Genomic DNA, 21,200 nt, shown 5'->3' on the forward strand with positions numbered 1-21,200 from the left:
TCAATCTGCTGCAATATCATACATCATGTAGCCTCTGGAAAACTCCACTGTACACTCATGAGAAATGGCAATGAAAAGGCAAATAACACCTTAGTGTTACTAGGAAAGTAGTTTTGATCTCACAGAACCCCACAAAGGGTCTTGGAAACTCCTAGTGGTCTTTGGGCTATCCTTTGAGAACTGTTGGTCTAGATTCTGCTCTAGACCATTTTAATTGAGGTTCATTTTAATGAGATTACTTAAACTGTACTGTCATTAATACAAGCTTTTTGGGAAAATGGGATCAAAAAACTTTCTGAATATAGTTTTCAAAGTTTATTGAATCCCACATTGTACAGACTTGGCTGTAACTTAAAGTAAGCAATCAATATGAGACATATCATGCTACATCAATATTTACTTGTTGAATCTCAAACATTATTCTAGACTTATCAGCAAGTAGAATAAATAAGATGTTACTACACATTGTTAAAACACCTGATTGTTACAATGTTATTTTTTAAAACTACTGTTTTTTTCACTGATTCAGAAGTTTCTGTTTCACATTCTTTTCCATCTTCCCCCGTCTCTATTATAATAAAAGCTCTCCCTTAGTTCCTGTGTTTGCTTCTAAAATAACAAAATGTTATTGAATTTTTTCTAAAATGAACCTTGACATCATAACCTAAAACAATCATACTAATTTCAATACCTGAAAAACAGTTATTTAATGGTCTTTTTTATAAAATGTGGTTAATTTCAGCTTAATTAATATTTATTTCTCTTGTGCTTCCCAGTAAAGGATAACAATACCATCAGTCAGTTTATTTACGTGTTATATCCTGAAATGGTTGATGATACTCACTAAAGATGTACCAGTTCATTTGGAAAGTCTCCAAAGGTTTGAAGACTTCAAAGACACCTCTTTGGATTGAAATGTACTTTCCATGTGATGTGATTTAAAACTCAACAAAAATCTAGATATTTACAACCTAAACTCAATAAAAACAAAAAAAACAACAACAAAAACCAGTTTAAGTTCTTACTTTACAATATCTCCTTCAAGAGCAATCACTCTCTTAATGATCTTCTGTTCTGGGTTTTTAGGAGACCTAGAAAAAGATAAGGTTACATAATCAGTTGTGTCTGTTGTTTTAAGAAAATGAGAAGAAATTTTACAAGAAAATACGCTATATTAAAGTCATTACAGGATCCTTTGCAATCATGACATGACATCAGTCCTACTTAGGTCCCAAGTGAGATAGAGCTAAGAGTGAAAGAATTCTTATTTCAAACCTCTGAGGGAAAAGGATCACACTGAAACTTTTCAAAAACTAAAAAAAAAAAAAAAAAAAAAAAAAAAAATGTAATAAAAACCCAGAAGTATAAAGATTTTCATTATTAAATCTAAGTACCTGTAGGAAAGAGGATTCATACATAAAATAATTAGGCATTTCTTTAAAATGATAACATACTTAAGTTTCTTCATTTTATTTAAAATAAACAGAGGGGTTTGATTTAAACAAAGAAAACAATGAAGAGAGGAATTTTTTTGAAAAAAAAAAACAATTAGGAAATTCCTTTTTTTTTTTTTTCCACGTTGGTTTATTTCTAACAAAGCACTTAGACCAGGCCCACCCAGAGGAGAGGATGTCACTTCCTCAAGGACTTGAAGTTTGGGGCTGTTCTTAAACCCTTGGTCCCTTGCCACATTTCCTACTTAAAGCTGCTTCTGACCCTTGTGCCAAAGGATCAGTTGGAGAGGGGCAGGGCCCAGCCTTGCTGGAGTCTTGTCACTTGTACTCGCATCTTTCTACAGAAGCCCAGAGGACACAGTGTTTGAGGTCCCCCTAAACTCTGTGTTTTCCTTCCTCCAAGACCCTACCCTCTTTGGGGCATAATACTGGACAGCCCTGGAGAGAGAGGCAGATGCAGGGAGAATCTGGGGGTTCGGGTTTTAGGGTATGGTAGAGCTTGATGAGGAGGGAGAAGGGGAGGAAATTCTTTTAAAGCACAACTAGGTTTAGCCATTTAAAGATTATGTAATTCAGAGTGCTAAGACAAGACTAAAAGAAATTGATAGGTTCTGATATACTTAATGCAGACATCATTTATTTTAATCTATGATTAGTAGCTTATGGTAAATGTTTACTTAAGGTAATACTATTTACTCAAATAAATACTCCCCTCCCCTTCTCTTCCCTCCTCCCCCCCTTACTCTATCTCTGGGATTCCTCACTCTAGGAGAAGCCATGTCTGTTTCTCAGCAGTCCTACTGAGAAGCTCATTTAGTGAGAAACTAAGGTTGGCCAACCTTCACGTGAATGAACTTAGAAGTAGATCCTTCAACACACTCATAGATACAGAGAACAAATGGGTGGTCGCCAGGAGGGAGGGGAGTGGGAGGTTGGGTGAAATAGGCAAAAGGGATTAAGAGGTACAAACTTCCAGTTATAAGATAAATAAGCCACTGGGATGTAATATACAGCAAAAGGAACATGGCCAATAATATTTTCATACCTTTGTATGGGTACAAATGGTTACTAGACTTATTGTGGTGATCATTTCCTAATGTATGTAAATGTCGAATCACTAGGTAGTACACCTGAAACTAACACAATATTGTACAGCAACTACATTTCAATTAAAAACAAACAAATAAGCAAACAGACAAACAAAACCCAGTAGATCCTACAGTCCCAGTCAAGTCTTCATGAAGTGCAGCTGTGGCCAATAGCTTCATGGCAACCTCATGAGAGACCCTGAGCCATACCACCCACTGAAGCTGCTCTGGTTTCCTGATCCTTAGAAAAATGTGTGAGATAATCTTTGTTGTTTTAAGCTGCTAGAGGTTACAGAGCAATGGATAACTCAATCTTAGTATGTTCAATTTCCTGCCAATAACATTTTTAGTCTTTTGATTTAACATGTGTTTCAAGAAACAGCTCACATATCACATAAATGATCACTTAAGATGTATTTAAAAATCAGAGATAGATAAAAGTATTTTCAATTCAAGTCACATTTTGAATTGAATTACCTTTAAAAAGGAAGGTAAATGGACAAATACTAAAAAGATTAAATACATTCAAAATGTAATACTTTGCCAAAGGAAATATGCAGTTTCAATAAGATTTATATTTCACATTATATCTTGCAGAGAAAACAAAATCATCTAAACCATTTGAGTCTACTTGTGAAACTTAGTGACATAACTTTCCACTAAATTAACTATTAATATTCTTTATTTTAAAAGGAAATTTGATCAGAGTTTTTGACTGAACTGTCCCCTTCACTGAATTGACTAAACATTATATTTCTATAAAGTTAATGTCATTTATGTACAGCTAGAGTGAGGGATCTGGGCACATTCAAGATGACAGAATTCATATCTTCTGTGCAGGGTTACTTATAGATCTTTAGAAAAATTTGCCCCCGTGTCTCTCTGTTTAGATAACCAGAAATGTATAAAAAAAATTCAACCTCAGTGATCACCAAAGAATTGTATATTAAAACAATAGGACACCATTTTCCTATTATATTGACAAAGAAATAGTAATAATACTATTAATACAGTTTGTTGTTGAGGATTTAGTACATGTCCTAAAGTACAGGATCATGTAACATACCTTTTGGTAAATAGGTTAAGATTTTATATTCTCTTTAACATATCAATTATGCTTTTAGGAACGTATCCTTATGAAATGGTTGTGGATGTATACAAAATTTTAGCTACATGGATGTTGTCTATTTTAAAAAAGAGAAAAAATCAACAAGAAAAGATTGGTGAAATAAATTATAGTCCATCCACATTATAAAATATTCTTCAACCATTAAAAATGACGCTATAAAAGAATTTTTAATGATGTGGAAATGTCAACAGGATACATAGATTTAACATGCGAGCCAGAAAATTTATGTGTACCATGACCTTGCTTCAGTAAGTATAAAGAGAAAACGTGCATGCAACTGTACTGGGAAAAATTAGGAAGGATATAAAGCAAAAGGTGGGGGGCATAGTTCTGTGTTTGATAAAACACATGCCTGGATTTTTGGTTCAGATTACTGGGAAGTCCATTAGAAGATGACAAATATTTGTGTCACATGATGTTAACTGAGAAGAAACGTTCCAAGACAGGAGTGAGACCTGAACTAATTATCAAGTCTCCCCACCTAATACTGACGCGCTATTAACATTAATGAAATGACATGAAATGCAACCGTTATCAGCGTAAAATAGTATTTATGCCACAACCTTTAAGCTTTTGAGATATACTTGAAAAGTATTTTATATTTTAAAATAACCTACATAGTAAGATCGTGAGGCAAAATAGAATATACAAAGTGAGCTACCTATACAATTAAAGTCTTATGAATTACTACTTCAAATGTATCTATAAATTTTAATGTAATATTAATCTCATGAATCTAATCACATGGTTCAAAATTTTTTAAAAAGGCTATTACTAACATTAATCCCATTACTGTTCAAAATCTATAACTATATTTTAATCATTAGGCTGTTGAATGCATTACTTGGATGTAAGTACAAGTGGTACAAGAGTGATTACAGATTTACACTGTGAAAGTCACTGAACGTCCCTTTGTCTACATTTTCTTGGCTGTCTTCTAGAAGTAAGAAAAATAACAAGTGAAGGATTACGCCTTACTTTAGGGACATGATGTATGCTGCCCAATAAAATTTGGATTTAAATTTGAAATTTTAGTGTTTTCATAATAAGCATTGTTTTACAATATTTATTTCTGGAGTCTGAATTTTAAGCATTCTGTTTTATGCCAAAGATTTAATTAGGCAAGGTTCTCCAGAGGTTTGGACAAGATGCCTAGAATCGTCTCTCTACTGCGTAGGTCTCAGTAGATCAGTTTGATGTGGCAGACTTATCTCTAACAAGAATGGTTGTGGGGAAGGGTGAAGGGTTAGCATAGACATAATAAGATTCCTGTGTTACATAATGTACCTCTCCTTGAATTTCACTTCCTATCTTGATAGAAGTGTTGCCATTTTTACCCTGTGACAAGCCAACAGAGCCATGTCTTCAGTCTCATAACCTTTGTAGCTAATTTCATGTTTGTGTATGTTCTCAAAAGGTTGTTATTTTGATCCTGTTTGGAACACTGGGAAGGTACTCTGGAAAACTCAAGAGAGACCCTCTTGTGTTCTGTGGGAATGAGGAGGTTAGCAAGTGCACCACCCTCTCTGCTGGTACACTTGTGCTCATCCTGATTTCAGACATATACCTGAACCCTGCGTCTGAGCACGTTCACCCTTCTCCCACTTATAGTAAAATTCTAAAACCTCCCTCTGTGGGTTGTGTAGATTTTTATATTTATATGGTTCAGGATTGGCCCAGATTATTATAGAATTCACCTCAGGATTAGAAGTCACCTTGACATATATCACAGAAAGGTCTAAATTTTAACTCTTCATGAATGAGGTAAAACTAAGAACTAATATTCTAGGAATGACCTATAACAGATAGACTATTTTTTATACTGTTGAAAGGATGGACATGCATTAAATCAACTAATTTTACATCATCAAAATGGTAAAAGAAAAAAGGATTGCTACTTTATTATCTAAATGAAAATGAAAAGTCCACACAACAGAATAAAAAGTCATGAAAAACCTTAGCAAACGATAGCTTCTCTTCTTTCCTCTCTTTTTTTTTTTTTTTAAATTTTGGAAAATATTGCCTGGGTTTCACATGATTTTCATAGGTTAGAGCTAGAAAAGGCCTATGAGTGTACCTAGTCCTTTCCTGGCAATATTCAGTCTCACCCATTCTCCATGGCCTACGGGTTTCTGCTTGGGCGCCTTGTGTCCTACAAATGCATGGACTGGGGGACATTGGAAATGGAATCTATGGTCACTGTTCCACCTTTGGTACAGACAGCTGCTGACTGTAGGCAAGCCCTGTAAACAATCTGGGTTTCATTTTCAGAGAGATAAGGCTAGATCAGAAGTCCTAAACCAGAAGTCAGACAATCAGATCTAGCTTGTAGAAATGTTTTGTTTGGTCCACTCATCATTTATTTATTTATTTATTTATTTTTTAAGCTGGAGCTGGCCAAACAAACAGGAGACTTCACATAAAAATTCTAATTTCTTGTTCCTCTTAGAAAAATACAAAGATCTGGCACCCAAAGCCTACATTCTTCCGTGAAGAGTCCACTGGATCTGAGAAGCAGATCCTGAGAAGTTGCCCCAGTGCCAACAGCTTGTTTCATGTGGGTCTCAGTGTCTGAGGACACATGAGTTTGGGAACCCCTAGAAATCTTGATGATTTCTTCCGCCTCTAGCATCATATAACAACTGAGAGAACACATGAAAACTCCAGCAGAGGGTCTAACGCATAGTAGGAAATTGGTAAATCTTAGAGGCAACTCTTCCTAAAATAAATTCATAAAGAAGATCAATTAACTGGACACAAGCAAATCGTTAGGATTTTTTTTTAAGACTTACATAGATAGAATATTTATTTCAAAAACCCTCCAATAATTTCAGAGTCTGTTGCATTAGAGGGCAAGAAAGGCGGTTTTAGAGGTTTGGTCAAATTTTATTACACAATTAACTAAAGAAACATGAAAACTAAATATAACTGTATTCATATTGGAAAGTCACATGTCAGTTTTAAATTAAATGGGTGTTATCTGTAGAATCATGATAAAAATGACTTTTTTCTATGTTAAATTCTGTATTCTTGCTTCACTATCAGTAGTAGCTCGAACTTTGTGCAAACAGCCCCTTTTATAATGATCTATTTTCTAAATTCAATGCAGTTTTATTAATTAGCACTCTAAAAGTTCTTACTTAGGTCAGCATTTCAGCTACATTTTTGCCCCTTGCAGACTTCTCTTTGTATCATGTGAATCTTTGAAACTTAAACAAAAGAAGTTATCAAGACTTTTTGTTGCTCTTTGGGTTTATTCTTGAAATCTTCACAAGTGTAAAGCTTATAACCTCAGATACAGTTTCAGAAAAGTGTATGTATGGGACTTCCCTGGTGGTGCAGTCGTTAAAAATCCACCTGCCAATGCAAGGGACACGGGTTCAATCCCTGCTCCGGGAAGATCCCATATGCCATGGAGCAACAAAGCCCATGTGCCACAACTACTGAGCCTGTGCTCTAGAGCCCGCGAGCCACAACTACTGAAGGCTGTGTGCCTAGAGCCCATGCTCTGCAACAAAAGAAGCCACCACAATGAGAAGCCCGAGCACCATAACCAAGAGTAGCCCCCACTTGCCGCAACTAGAGAAAGCCCGCTCACAGCAACGGAGACCCAATGCAGCCAAAAATTAATTAATTAATTAATTTAAAAAACAAACCCAAAAAAACCTATATGTCATAGAATAACCTTTAAAAAAAAAGTGTATGTATGTGTGTATATATGCAATTCCTAACAATTACTCCTGCTCAGATATCTCATAAAATGCTCCAATCCAAGGGCCTCATTGTTAGGAAAGTGAATTACAGATGAGGTGGCAAGAACCCAGGTTAATGCTTCAAATTTTTCTTCTATGATACCATATTTTCTTACACAGGGAACAGGTCTTGGGGGAAGGGAAATCCTGGGAAAGGATCACCACCAGGCTGGGGCAGAGGGTTGTTATGTGTGTAGAAAATCCTAGTGGGAAGTGAGTAGAATTTCAGAGCACTGGGGACAGTGCTCTTGGGCAGACATATTTTGTGGGTGGGGATGGGGTAAGGAATGGATGGCTTATTCTCTCAAAGCAAACCCTCCCTGAATCAGGCTCCTGAGCGGTAGCAATATGATCCTATAGAGACCCTGAGAGCTCTATTCCAGTGGGGGTTCTAGTGATCCAAGAATGTAGCAGCAGGAACAATAAGCTTATGCTTCAGATTTATGGCAGACAATTCCTTATACAAATAAATATATTCTAATAGTACTTATGAAACAACAAAAGCATGAACTTTAAAGAATTAAACTGTTGTCTATTGATAAACATTTTCTTGGTTAAATTTAAGAGTTGTCTCACCGTCACTAACTACGATTAGAAGAAGTTTAATATGCAAATAGTGACAACTTGTCTTATTAGTAAATCAGCCTTGATTATACAAAATCAATTAAATGTGCATTATGACTCTAACTTCCGTAACTGAAAAAGCTGAAATGGTTTTGTAATTGACTGTTTTGATTCTGAAAAATAAATGTCTTCACTTAACTGTGAAAAATCTAAGAAATTTAGTATAATCATAACAATGAGCTAATTTCTACCAATGTTTATTAATTCAAGCATTTCAGAACATAGAACACTGCAATATTCAGTTGTGAACGTAACTGCACTTACACTTCACTGTCTAGAATTGTATGTAAATGAATATATATAGTACATACATAAAATATATAGCACTTATGTAATACACACGTGTGTATGTGTGTATATTCCACCATACAATATGGAATCATACTATTTAAAGAAACTCCTCTGAACTATAAAGAAAATTCTGAGCTGAAAAATACATTCCCTCATTTATTTATTTTATAAATTTGTATTGAATATGCTTAAAGTTGACCATATCTGTGGAAGTGGAGATGAAAACCTAACATAAATATAAATATTGACTATTCTTTCAGTATAGGCTCTCAAAGTGCAGACATTCATATAGAAATACTACTACTCTGTCCCCAAAGTATGCACTCAGGAGTGCCTGAGCAGTTTTTGCTGTACTCAAGACAGGTTTTACCCCTCTAGCCTCACTATCTCATTGAGTATGACTTTTTTGTAGAGTACCACTTAAGGCTATGGAATAAAACAAAATTAACTGGTCTTCAAATGAATTAAAACCATCAGTCTAGTCTCATAACCCTAATATCATGATTAAGCTAACTGGATTTATACTTTAAGCTTTAAACAGGTTGGGAAATAGTGCCACATACATGGTAGGCTTGAAGAATATACAAACAACAGAACTTGAAAGTGTAAGCTATTGATATTTTCCATATCAAGCCATATTTATATGCATGAATATGGCACAGAAAAAGCAGACCAACTGAAATGCAAAATGAATAAATTCAGTTCTCTGTATCCCTGGGTTCTGCATCCACGAATTCAACCAACCACAGGTTGAAAACATTTGGATAAAAGAGAAATTCCAGAAAGTCCCAGAAAGCAAAACTTCAATTTGCCGTGCATTGAGCACTACACTAAATCCACTGAATCGAGTGATGTGTAGGCTGCTGCAGCCTCCTGCCATTCCACAGACACGCAGTCTCTCTCCAGCACCTAGTCGTTTGAACGCTGTTCACCTCGCATCTTGTTCGTTGGCTGCTTATGCTGTAGGCACCCTTTGTTTCTGTGAAGCAAATGGCTCCTAAAAAGCCATTAAGTGGTCAAAGCATCCCTCAAAGGTTAAGAGGGAGTGTAAAGTGCTTTCTATCAAAGAGAAAATGAAAATCCTAGATCTTTTGAAACGTGTCATGCCGCTTGCCAAAGTGGGCAGTAAGGTCGGTAAGAACGAACTGAGCATTCACACAGTAAAGCAGAAAGAAGCTAAAATTTGCGGAAGTGTTAGTGCTTCACCTACAATTGCAACAATAGTCTCTCTGGTTGATGTTAAAGTGCTTGCAAAGACTGAGAAAGCATGAAGTGTGCGGCTAGAGGACATGCCACAGGAGCGTATCCCTGTTGATGGCAAAGTTATGCGTGAAAAGCACTTCATCTCTACGAGCGTTACTGTGAAGGGGCTGGGGAGAGCGAGAGGAAGGAGATGAAGGCTGCTAAGGGATGGCTGGCGAGCTACGAGAAGATCACGGGAGAATCTGCATTGACTGATGCCAAGCGTCATCAGCGCCCCCAGAAGAGCTCAAGAAATTCATAGAAGAGAAAGGCTACCTTCCAGAGCAAGTCTTCAATAGTGATGAAATGTGATGAAAACCCCAAATCGCCTGCCTGTGTTCTGGCAACACAACAAGGAGGCTTGGGTGATGGCCATCTTGTTCTTGGGATAGTTCCACCAGGGCTTCATTCCTGAAGTGAAAAAAATACCTCGAAAAGAAGAGGCTGCCATTCAAGGGCCTCCCCATTGGCAATGTTCCCAGCCACCCCAACGTCTCTGCTTCACCGACAAGAATGCAGAAGTAATGTTCCTGCCTCCTAACACTATGTCACTGCTGCAGCCACTTGATCAAGGCATCATCAGGTGCATTGAAGCAACTTACACTTGCCTCACCTTCAGGAAGACGTGTGGATTTATGGAAGAGTTTCACAATTACAGAGACTGTAGATGTTCCAATGCCCAAGACAGGAGTGCATGTTGGGAGCCATTATGGAGTGAGGTTGTCTATGATTTCAGGGGCATCCCCACTACTGATGCAAAAGTCAGGAATGTTCCAAGGGAATTTAGGGGGGAAAGCTTCTCTAACATGATTGGGGACAATGTTGAGGAACACCTAATAGCATAGAGAAACTTTTACCAACAAGGAACTCAAAGATCTGCTGAAATTCTCTACAGATGATGACGATAGTGATGCAGAAGACTTAGAGGAGGCAGAACTATCAGTTTGGATGCTTGAAAAATCTGCAGCAGTTTTTTTTTTTTTTTTTTGACAGTTTCATGCATTAAAAAGGACATGAGCTTCAAGTATGATTCTTTGATGGAATGAAGCCTCTGTATTACCTGAGGGATAACGATGCGCCTAGAACCACTGCAAGATTTGTTTGATGATGAAAAGAAAAGAAGAAGCAGCTTCCTGTAACAATGTTTCTAACGAAAGCACCTGCAATTGTGAAGCTCTGGCCTTCAAGCTTGAAGATCCTCAGCCCTCAGCCTCTACAGATCCTGACATTAGTATCACTGAGCCTCCTCCAAAGTCTCAACATCTGCAACTGAAACCCAGTTCATCCTTCTGACGTCCTGCCAGAAGGTTCAAGTTAGCCTGGTGTCTCACCATTTACCTACAGTGCCAGACATCTCATCCCCTCACCCCATCAGCATGGTAAAATAATACAACAATCATCATTGTCGTCGTCATCACCATCATCATTATCATCACATGAGGGTTATCAAGAGAGAATAAGCAGGGTTTTGATGAGGGTTAACACAGTGTGTGTGTGAGTCTGAGAGAGAAGTGAATTTATATTTTCTCTGTTTATAATTATATTTTCTATATGTACTTGTATTTTAAATATTCTGTGTTTTAGTCTATATATTTCTCTTTCAGGTCATTAAATGAAAGCAATCTGTAAGTATTCAAAGAAAGAAAATGTTACATTGTTGCTGACATGTACTGTGCAGTTAGGCCTGCCATGGTTGCATCTGTAGTGAATGTATACAGATTTTTCTTGTCATTATTTTCTAAACAATACTGTGTAACAACTATTTACATAGCATTTACATTGTATTAGGTATTAGATGTAATCTAGAGATGACTTACAGTATACAGGAGGATGTGCATAGGTTATATGCAAATACTACCCCTTTTTATGTAAGGGACTTGAACATCTGTAAATTTTGGTATCTGAAGTCCCCCTCGGATACCGAGGGACAACTGTCCTAGTATGTAAGAGCTGAAGTGAGGACATTTACACCAATGCTCATACAAGACGTTAGTGGTACCTTTAGTCACCTGAAAAAGGCTATTGGAAAATGGCGCAAGGATCATCCTGTCTCTACCTTAGCTCACTCACAAGTTTGCCATGATACTGGTCATATTGTGACGTGTGAGATGCCAAGCTCAGGGCAGGGGACATCCTAGTAAAAGTGAGGAACAAAGACAGTCTCGACCATTTTACCTGCAGCCAGCACTTAGCGCCCACCCACTTTTTCACCCATAATTCATTTCTAACCACAATGAATAACCAAATATCTGGAATAAATGAGACAGAATTTTTATCCTTATAAATACAAAAATGAATACTTTACCTATGGTGCATTAAGCTTTTGAAGTTTGCCTAACTAAGCCCAACAGGTGCTTGCAATGGACAGAAGCTGTTAAATTCACATGTGCCCTTCAGAGGTGTGCCCTCCAAACAACATGGCCAGAATGTCTTCAATGTAACTTTCTATGATCAGATAAAAAGGTGACATATAAACTGATGTACTAAACCCCGGCCCTTTTGTCTCATGACTGTGGTTACCATGTGATACTTTTCAGGGTCAGGCAATAAATAAAGAGTCAGATGGGAATGGGGGTATTTCAGTGGATGCCAGCATGAGAGCGGAGGGTGGTGGGTTGGGGGGTGGGTTTACAACTGAGAACCAGACAGGCCAACATACCTCTCAGTAGATACCAGCATGAACTGAGGTCAAGCTGTCCTTCCCCTGATGCTAACACAATATAAACTCCCCAAAGCCGAGATACTACTCTGACAAGATGCAGAACCATAAACAGACTTAAATTGCTCCGAATTGCCTCAGAAGGCTCTTACGTTTACCTCAGCTTGAAAATACTAGGTTTTGTTAGCAATAAGAAACTTAAATCCAGAAACGGCAAAATAAAGGTATATACTTTTGCATACTTGGTTTTTATGGCCTGAGAATTTGCACCCATTCCATTTTCTTTCTTCTACTGCATATATCTGTGGATTACCATTTCTAGTTACTGTGGTGACATGCATTATTAATGTCTCTACTGTGCTGCAGATTCAAAATTTCCTAGTAAAACTGAGTTAGGTATATGCGTGAGGAGAGGTGAAATTCCACACAATCATGGAAACTATCCTAATTTCTCTAAAATGCTCGATCTCATGGAGGAGGTTGACAATGTAGAAGTTAGAATATAAGTACAATATGAAGCTTCCTGGCTCATTTCTGTTCTAACCCTGTTGGACTTATTAATTTTTAAAATACAGTACTATTGTTTTGAGGAGGAATTCTGTTAGGTTCCAATAACTACACACAATTTGCTCCCTTGAAAGTGTCAACATTATGCCCCCAGTAGTACACTGAATAGCATTCATGAACTGTCTTCAGGAAAAAATACATGAGGTTTGGGATTCTGCAAAATCAACTCAACTGGTCACCTCTGAAACCAGCATTATCATCTACTTGCTCAGCTTGATAGCCACTTATATAGCTCTAGTTTCTAAGTTATCAAAAACTTTTTCTTAGTATTTTATTTCCTGCTGTTTATACTGCAATAACTTGTTACTATGATAGTTTATTTATGAAGCTTTAAACCAAAAAAAATGCTACCATTAAATCAGATGTTTAACTCCTATTTGTTTCTAAGCCTCCTGGTATTACCTCCTTCCTCTCTGCTGGGTGGAATACACAGAGTTACAGAAAGGGCAAGAGTTTAGTGTCTGATAAGCTAGAAGGGTTTAAATTTAAAATGGGTTTTTAGTGGCTGAGAATAAATGTCTGATAAAAGGAGGCAGGTTGAGGATGGTACTTTGGAGGGGTTAAAAGAATTGTGAGAGATTGTAAGGGAATTTTGGGGACAATAGAAGGAAAAAGGGGGAGAATATTTCCAAGAACTAATAGAAGTTACCAAGTTATTAGGGTAAACCAAGCCACAGAGATACAGACCACCAGGTAAGTAGGAAGAGAGTGCAGGGCCAATAGATGCACCAAAGAAACCACTTGAAGACAGAAGACCCTTAGAGTTGCTAAATTTGGTTTCTAGCCAAATTGGTTTAACAGAGCCTCAGAATCCGACAAAGTCAGTTATGCTGTTGTTACAATCTCATGGCTGTCCTTTCCCATTAGGTTATCCTGGAAAAGTTTTATCCTTTGTAAGAAAATTCAGAGGTCAAAATATCCCTAGTTGCAAGTGTTCTAGATACAGAACACCAAAGGAATCCCGTTTCAAAAATTACAACTATATCTCAATCTGTGATGCATTCTTTCACAAGGCTAAAGATCACCCTGCTATTTTTAGTTGACTGTATACAGTCAGCAATAACTATAAAATATGTTCAGGTATGTCTTTTTAAATAAAAACTGAGTATGTTGAGGCTACAATTTGCCAGATGATTTACCCTTTTCTATCATTCTTTAATATAAATATATGGTAGACATGTTTTTTCTAGTCCATAAAGTTTTATTGCAAATAATGGGGACCCACTTAAAATGGAATATACAGTGTCTACCCACATTTGTTTTTCCTTACAGAAAACCACTTTGATTCTACTTTAAAAGACGTCGATTAATGTGAGAAGGCTTGCCTGCTTTTGTGAGCCTCAGTCCTCTAATTCTGTACACACACAAAATGGACTCTAATCTCTCCAGCTGTCACTTTGTTGCTCTTCGTGAGCTGTACATTTCACAGGCTCTGAAACCACTCTACAGCTCAAACATGATCAACGGCTTTCCTCAAAACCAGAACAGCAGTGAGAGATTATTAAGTCAAAATGGAAGCAAACTCTCCTCTTCATGTGTGCAGGAAATTCATAGGGGGCCTGATTTCCATATGGCTCCCACAGCTGAAGCTTAATGAATGTCTTCCAGACACACGTATAACCATTAATAACTCTCAAATACTTCTACAATGGAGTAAAACAAGGCCAAATAGAATTAAGGGAAATAATCTCCAACTGGTCTTACATGCCTATCGGTTAAATGCATGAAGGAGGCTTTGAGTTAAATAAGAGCAGATTCTCAGAAACATATGCTCACCACCCACCATTCTTCATCTGAATGGTAGAAATTTATGAGTTTCATTTCACTGTAGCAGGGGAGCTTTGCCAAGAAACAAGAGCACAAACATCAGTGATTAAGAAAGATCTCCAGTATAGAATACGTTTTCAGAGGGCTAATCTTCTTTGGAGTGGATTTATAGGCAATGGCATCATGTTTTGGACTGACCACATGGAGAGATGTTTTCACTTATGCAACATTATTAAACTTTGTTTGGGACTTTTAACTAACCTAAGTCTACGCCCTAAAATAAAATGCCTTTCTTGAAAAGATATAACAAAAATCACAAAAATACTTCTCACAAAAATCCTGATTCAGCTTCCTTTGAAGATGTATAACCCCAAAGCCTTACTGATGCACACCACCGTATCTCTCCCACCTTTTATCAGCTCTTTCTTGCCACTACCATCTGTTTGCTTGCTTTTTTCCAGCGCATTGCCCATCCCTCCAGGCTGTTCACTGGCACTCAGATGCCTCCCTCTAATTCTCCATCCCACCATCCAAGAAATGCCCCGGGCCGTTTCCAATTCTTCTTCCCAAAGCTTTTCTTCAACACTACCCCTGTATACTTTGGACACTATCCTCCTCAGATATAATTTTTTTAATGAGATAACATCTAAGTTTCTTCTGGCCTTCTCTTTCAAACACAATTATTTCCTCTTACACTGTTTTGTATTATACACAGGAGGAAAACTTTCTAAACATCTCATCTTTTACAATCACCATTCCCTAAACCCTTATCATTCCAGGCTTTAAAGATTTAAATACAATACTCAGAGGAGTTATATGATGAAGATGTAGCTAATTCAAGTGTTTCTGGAGATAGCCTCATCCACCAGAGGGCAGACAGCAGAAGCAAGAAGAACTACAATCCTGCAGCCTGTGGAACAAAAACTACATTCACAGAAGGATAGACAAGATGAAAAAGCAGAGGGCTATGTACCAGATGAAGGATAAAACCCCAGAGAAACAACTAAATGAAGTGGAGATATGCAACCTTCCAGAAAAAGAATTCAGAAAAGTGATAGTGAAGATGATCCAGGACCTCGGAAAAAGAATGGAGGCAACGATCGAGAAGATGCAAGAAGTGTTTAACAAAGACCTAGAAGAATTAAAGAACAAACAAACAGAGATGAACAATACAATAACTGAAATGAAAACTACACTAGAAGGAATCAATAGCAGAATAACTGAGGTAGAAGAATGGATAAGTGACCTGGAAGACAGAATTACAGAAGTGACCTGGAAGACAGAATGGTGGAATTCACTGCCATGGAACAGAATAAAGAAAAAAGAATGAAAAGAAATGAAGACAGCCTAAGAGACCACTGGGACAACATTAAACACAACAACATTCGCATTATAGGGGTCCCAGAAGGAGAAGAGAGAGAGAAAGGACCAGAGAAAATATTTGAAGAGATTATAGTCGAAAACTTCCCTAACATGGGAAAGGAAATAGCCACCCAAGTCCAGGAAGTGCAGAGAGTCCCATATAGGATAAACCCAAGGAGAAACACGCCGAGACATATAGTAATCAAACTGGCAAAAATTAAAAACAGAGAAAAATTATTAAAAGAAGCAAGGGAAAAACGACAAATAACATACAAGAGAACTACCATTAGGTTGACAGCTGATTTCTCAGCAGAAACTCTACAAGCCAGAAGGGAGTGGCATGATATACTTAAAGTGATGAAAGGGAAGAATGTACAATCAACATTACTCTACCCGGCAAGGATCTCATTCAGATTCGATGGAGAAATCAACAGCTTTACAACAAGCAAAAGCTAAGAGAATTCAGCACCACCAAACCAGCTCTACAACAAATGCTAAAGGAACTTCTCTAACTGGGAGACACGAGAAGAACAGGACCTACAAAAACAAACCCAAAACAATTAAGAAAATGGTAATAGAAACACACATATCAATAATTACCCTAAATGTGAATGGATTAAATGCTCCAACCAAAAGACACAGGGTTGCTGAATGGATACAAAAACAAGACCTATATATATGCTGTCTACAAGAGACCCACTTCAGACCTAGGGACACATTCAGACTGAAAGTGAGGCGATGGAAAAAGATATTCCATGCAAATGGAAATCAAAAGAAAGCTAGAGTAGCAATACTCATATCAGATAAAATAGAATTTAAAATAAAGAATGTTAAAAGAGACAAGGAAGGATACTACATAATGATCAAGGGATCAATCCAAGAATAAGATATAACAATATAACAATATAACAATTATAACTATATATGCACCCAACATAGGAGGACCTCAATACATAAGGCAACTGCTAACAGCTGTAAAAGAGGAAATCGACAGTAACACAATAATAGTGGGGGACTTTAACACCTCACTTACACCAATGGACAGATCATCCAAAATGAAAATAAATAAGGAAACAGAAGCTTTAAATGACAGAACAGACGGGATAGATTTAATTGATATTTAGAGGACATTCCATCCAAAAACAGCAGAGTATGTTGTCTTCTCAAGTGCACACGGAACGTTCTCCAGGATAGGTCACATCTTGGGTCACAAACCAAGCCTCAGTAAATTTAAGAAAATTGAAATCATATCAAGCATCTTTTCTGACCACACGCTATGAGATTAGAAATGAATTACAGGGAAAAAAACGTAAAATACACAAACACATGGAGGCTAAATAATATGTTACTAAATTACCAAGAGGTCACTGAAGAGATCAAAGAGGAAATCAAAAAATACCTAGAGACAAATGACAATGAAAACACAATGATCCAAAACCTATGGGATGCAGCAAAAGCAGTTCTAAGAGGGAATTTTATAGCTATACAAGCCTACCTCAAGAAAAAAGAAAAATCTCAAATAAACAATCTAACCTTACACCTAAAGGAACTAGAGAAAGAAGAACAAAGAAAACCCAAAGTTAGCAGAAGGAAAGACATCATAAAAATCAGAGCAGAAATAAATGAAATAGAAACAAGGAAAACAATAGCAAAGATCAAATAACTACAAGCTGGTTCTTGAGAAGATAAGCAAAATTGATAAACCATTAGCCAGACTCATTAAGAAAAAGAGGGAGAGGACTCAAATCAATAAAATTAGAAATGAAAAAGGAGAAGTGACAACAGACACCGCAGAAATACAAAGCATGCTAAGAGACTACTACAAGCAACCCTATGAAAATAAAATGGACAACCTGGAAGAAATGGACAAATTCTTAGAAAGGTATAACCTTCCAAGACTGAACCAGGAAGAAATAGAAAATATGAACAGACCAATCACAAGGAATGAAATCGAAACTCTGGTTAAAAATCTTCCAACAAACCAAAGTCCAGGACCAGATGGCTTCACAGGTGAATTCTATCAGACATTTAGAGAAGAGCTAACACCCATCCTTCTCAAACTCTTCCAAAAAATTGCAGAGGAAGGAACACTCCCAAACTCATTCTATGAGGCCACCACCATCACTCTGATACCAAAACCAGACAAAGATACTACAAAAAAAGAAAACTACACAACAATATCACTGATGAATAGAGATGCAAAAATCCTCAACAAAATACTAGCAAACAGAATACAACAACACATTAAAAGGATCATACACCATGGCCAAGTGGAATTTATCCCAAGAATGCAAGGATTCTTCAATATATGCAAATCAATCAATGTGATACACCATATTAACAAATTGAAGAAGAAAAACCATATGATCATCTCAATAGTTGCAGAAAAAGCTTTTGACAAAATTCAACACTCATTTATGATAAAAACTCTCCAGAAAGTGGGCATAGACGGAACCTACCTCAACATAATAAAGGCCATATACGACAAACCCACAGCAAACATCACTCTCAATGGCAAAAAACGGAAAGCATTTCCTCTAAGATCAGGAACAAGACAAGGATGTCCACTCTCACCACTATTATTCAACATAGTGTTGGAAGTCCTAGCCACAACAACCAGAGAAGAAAAAGAAATAAAAGGAATCCAAATCAGAAAAGAAGTAAAATGGTCATTGTTTGCAGATGACATGATACTATACATAGAGAATCCTAAAGATGCCACCAGAAAAGTACTAGAGCTAATCAATGAAGTTGGTAAAGTTGCAGGATACAAAATTAATGCACAGAAATCTCTTGCATTCCTATACACTAATGATGAAAAATCTGAAAGAGAATTTAAGGAAACACTCCCATTTACCACTGCAACAAAAAGAATAAAATACCTAGGAATAAACCTACCTAGGGAGGCAAAAGACCTGTATGCAGAAAACTATAAGACACTGATGAAAGAAATTAAAGATGATACCAAAAGATGGAGAGATATACCATGTCTTTGGATAGGAAGAATCAATATTGTGAAAATGACTATACTACCCAAAGCAATCTACAGATTCAATGCAATCTCTATCAAATTACCAATGGCATTTTTTTATGGAACTAGGACAGAAAATCTTAAAATTTGTATGGAGACAGAAAAGACCCTGAATAGCCAAAGCAGTCTTCGGGGAAAAAAAAAGGAGCTGGAGGAATCAGACTCCCTGACTTCAGACTATACTATAAAGCTACAATCAAGACAATATGGCACTGGCACAAAACCAGAAACACAGATCAATGGAACAAGATAGAAAGCCCAGAGATAAATCCACGCACCTATGGTCAACTAATCGATGACAAAGGAGGCAAGGATATACAATGGAGAAAAGACAGTCTCTTCAATTAGTGGTGCTGGGAAAACTGGACAGCTACATGTAAACGAATGAAATTAGAACACTCCCTAACACCATAAACAAAAATAAACTCAAAATGGATTAGAGACCTAAATATAAGGCCAGACACTATAAAACTCTTAGAGGAAAACATTGGATGAACACTCTTTGACATAAATCACAGCAAGATCTTTTTTGATCCACCTCCTAGAGTAATGGAAATAAAAACAAAAATAAACAAATGGGACCTAGTGAAACTTCAAAGCTTTTGCACAGCAAAGAAAACCATAAATAAGATGAAAAGACAATGCTCAGAATGGGAGAAAATATTTGCAAACGAATCAAGAGACAAAGGATTAATCTCCAAAATATATAAACAGCTCATGCAGCTCAATATTAAAAAAACAAACAACCCAATGCAAAAATGGGCAGAAGACCTAAATAGACATTTCTCTAAAGAAGACATACAGATGGCCAAGAAGCACATGAAAAGCTGCTCAACATCACTAATTAGTAGAGAAATGAAAATCAAAACTACAGTGAGGTATCACCTCACACCAGTTAGAATGGGCATCATCAGAAAATCTACAAACAACAAATGCTGGAGAGGGTGTGGAGAAAAGGGAACCCTCTTGCACTGTTGGTGGGAATGTAAATTGATACAGCCACTATGGAGAACAGTATGGTGGTTCCTTAAAAATCTAAAAATAGAATTACCATATGATCCAGCAATCCCAGTACTGGGTATATACCCAGAGAAATCCAGAATTCAAAAAGACACTTGCACCCCAGTGTTCACTGCAACACTATTTACAATAGCCAGGTCAGGGAATCAACCTAAATGCTCATCGACAGATGAATGGATAAAGAAGATGTGGTACATATATACAATGGAATATTACTCAGCCATAAAAAGGAATGAAATTGGGTCATTTGTTGAGACGTGGATGGATCTAGAGACTGTCATACAGAGTGAAGTAAGTCAGAAAGAGAAAAACAAATATCGTATATTAACGCATATCTGTGGAACCTAGAAAAATGGTACAGATGAACTGGTTTGCAGGGCACAAATTGAGACACAGATGTAGAGAACAAACATATGGACACCATGGGGGGAAAACGGCAGGGCATGGGGGTGGTGGTGTGATGAATTGGGCGATTGGGATTGACATGTATACAGTGATGCGTATAAAACTGATGACTAATAAGAACCTGCTGCATAAAAAATATATATATCATTCAAGTAAAAAAAAATAAAATACAATGAACACATTGTTCAAAAAATAAATTAAAAAAACCCTACACCTAGGCATTTCATATTCAAGCTAGAGGGAAAAAAACAACTAAAAAACAAAAGAGTGTTTCTGGAAAAGTCTTATTTCCTTTTTATTAACTTTTAATACATAAAAGTCTAACTGTTCATAGTTACACTGATCTAGTCACATAATCAATATACTAGAGTAGAACTATTAGTTACAGATTTAAAGCAAATATGTAACATAATTTAATAAAAGAAAAAGCAAGGAAATGGAACTCAAGGGCTGCAACTCTACAGAACAAAGTAGAAGACAAAAAGTAAATGATCATCTCTTACAGTATCTTTCAAACTACATTACTACCTTTCTAAGCTAAAATCTCATTTTAATGAGTTCCCAACAATGCAATCTAATCACTTTCAAGTCAAAGACGCAGCTGTTTAGAATGCAGGCTGTGTGGTTGCTGTGGCCATGTGTACTTGACCTCCTGCCTGTTAACAGAGACTCAATTAATTATTTGCTGTTTTGAATGGCGATTTCATTTCACCTCCACCTTTCTTTGAGTGTTAAAAGGGTCAATTACTTTATCACCTTAACCTTAGCTTTGGAGAACGCATGCAGAATTTCTTAACTGCCAACTTGAC

The 21,200-nt window shown here is 36.9% G+C and overlaps 1 protein-coding gene across 1 annotated transcript in view; it reads right to left on the reverse strand.

The window, feature by feature from the left end:
• IMMP2L (inner mitochondrial membrane peptidase subunit 2) overlaps positions 1–21,200 on the reverse strand; it is a 914,463-nt gene that overhangs the window by 288,893 nt on the left and 604,370 nt on the right. The window contains exon 4 of the mRNA XM_065884239.1: positions 1,026–1,091. Within this exon, the coding sequence (XP_065740311.1) occupies positions 1,026–1,091 (66 nt within the window). The remainder of the gene's footprint in view (positions 1–1,025; positions 1,092–21,200) is intronic.

This window comes from Phocoena phocoena, chromosome 9, assembly GCF_963924675.1.
Source record: "Phocoena phocoena chromosome 9, mPhoPho1.1, whole genome shotgun sequence".
Classification (NCBI taxonomy): domain Eukaryota; kingdom Metazoa; phylum Chordata; class Mammalia; order Artiodactyla; family Phocoenidae; genus Phocoena; species Phocoena phocoena.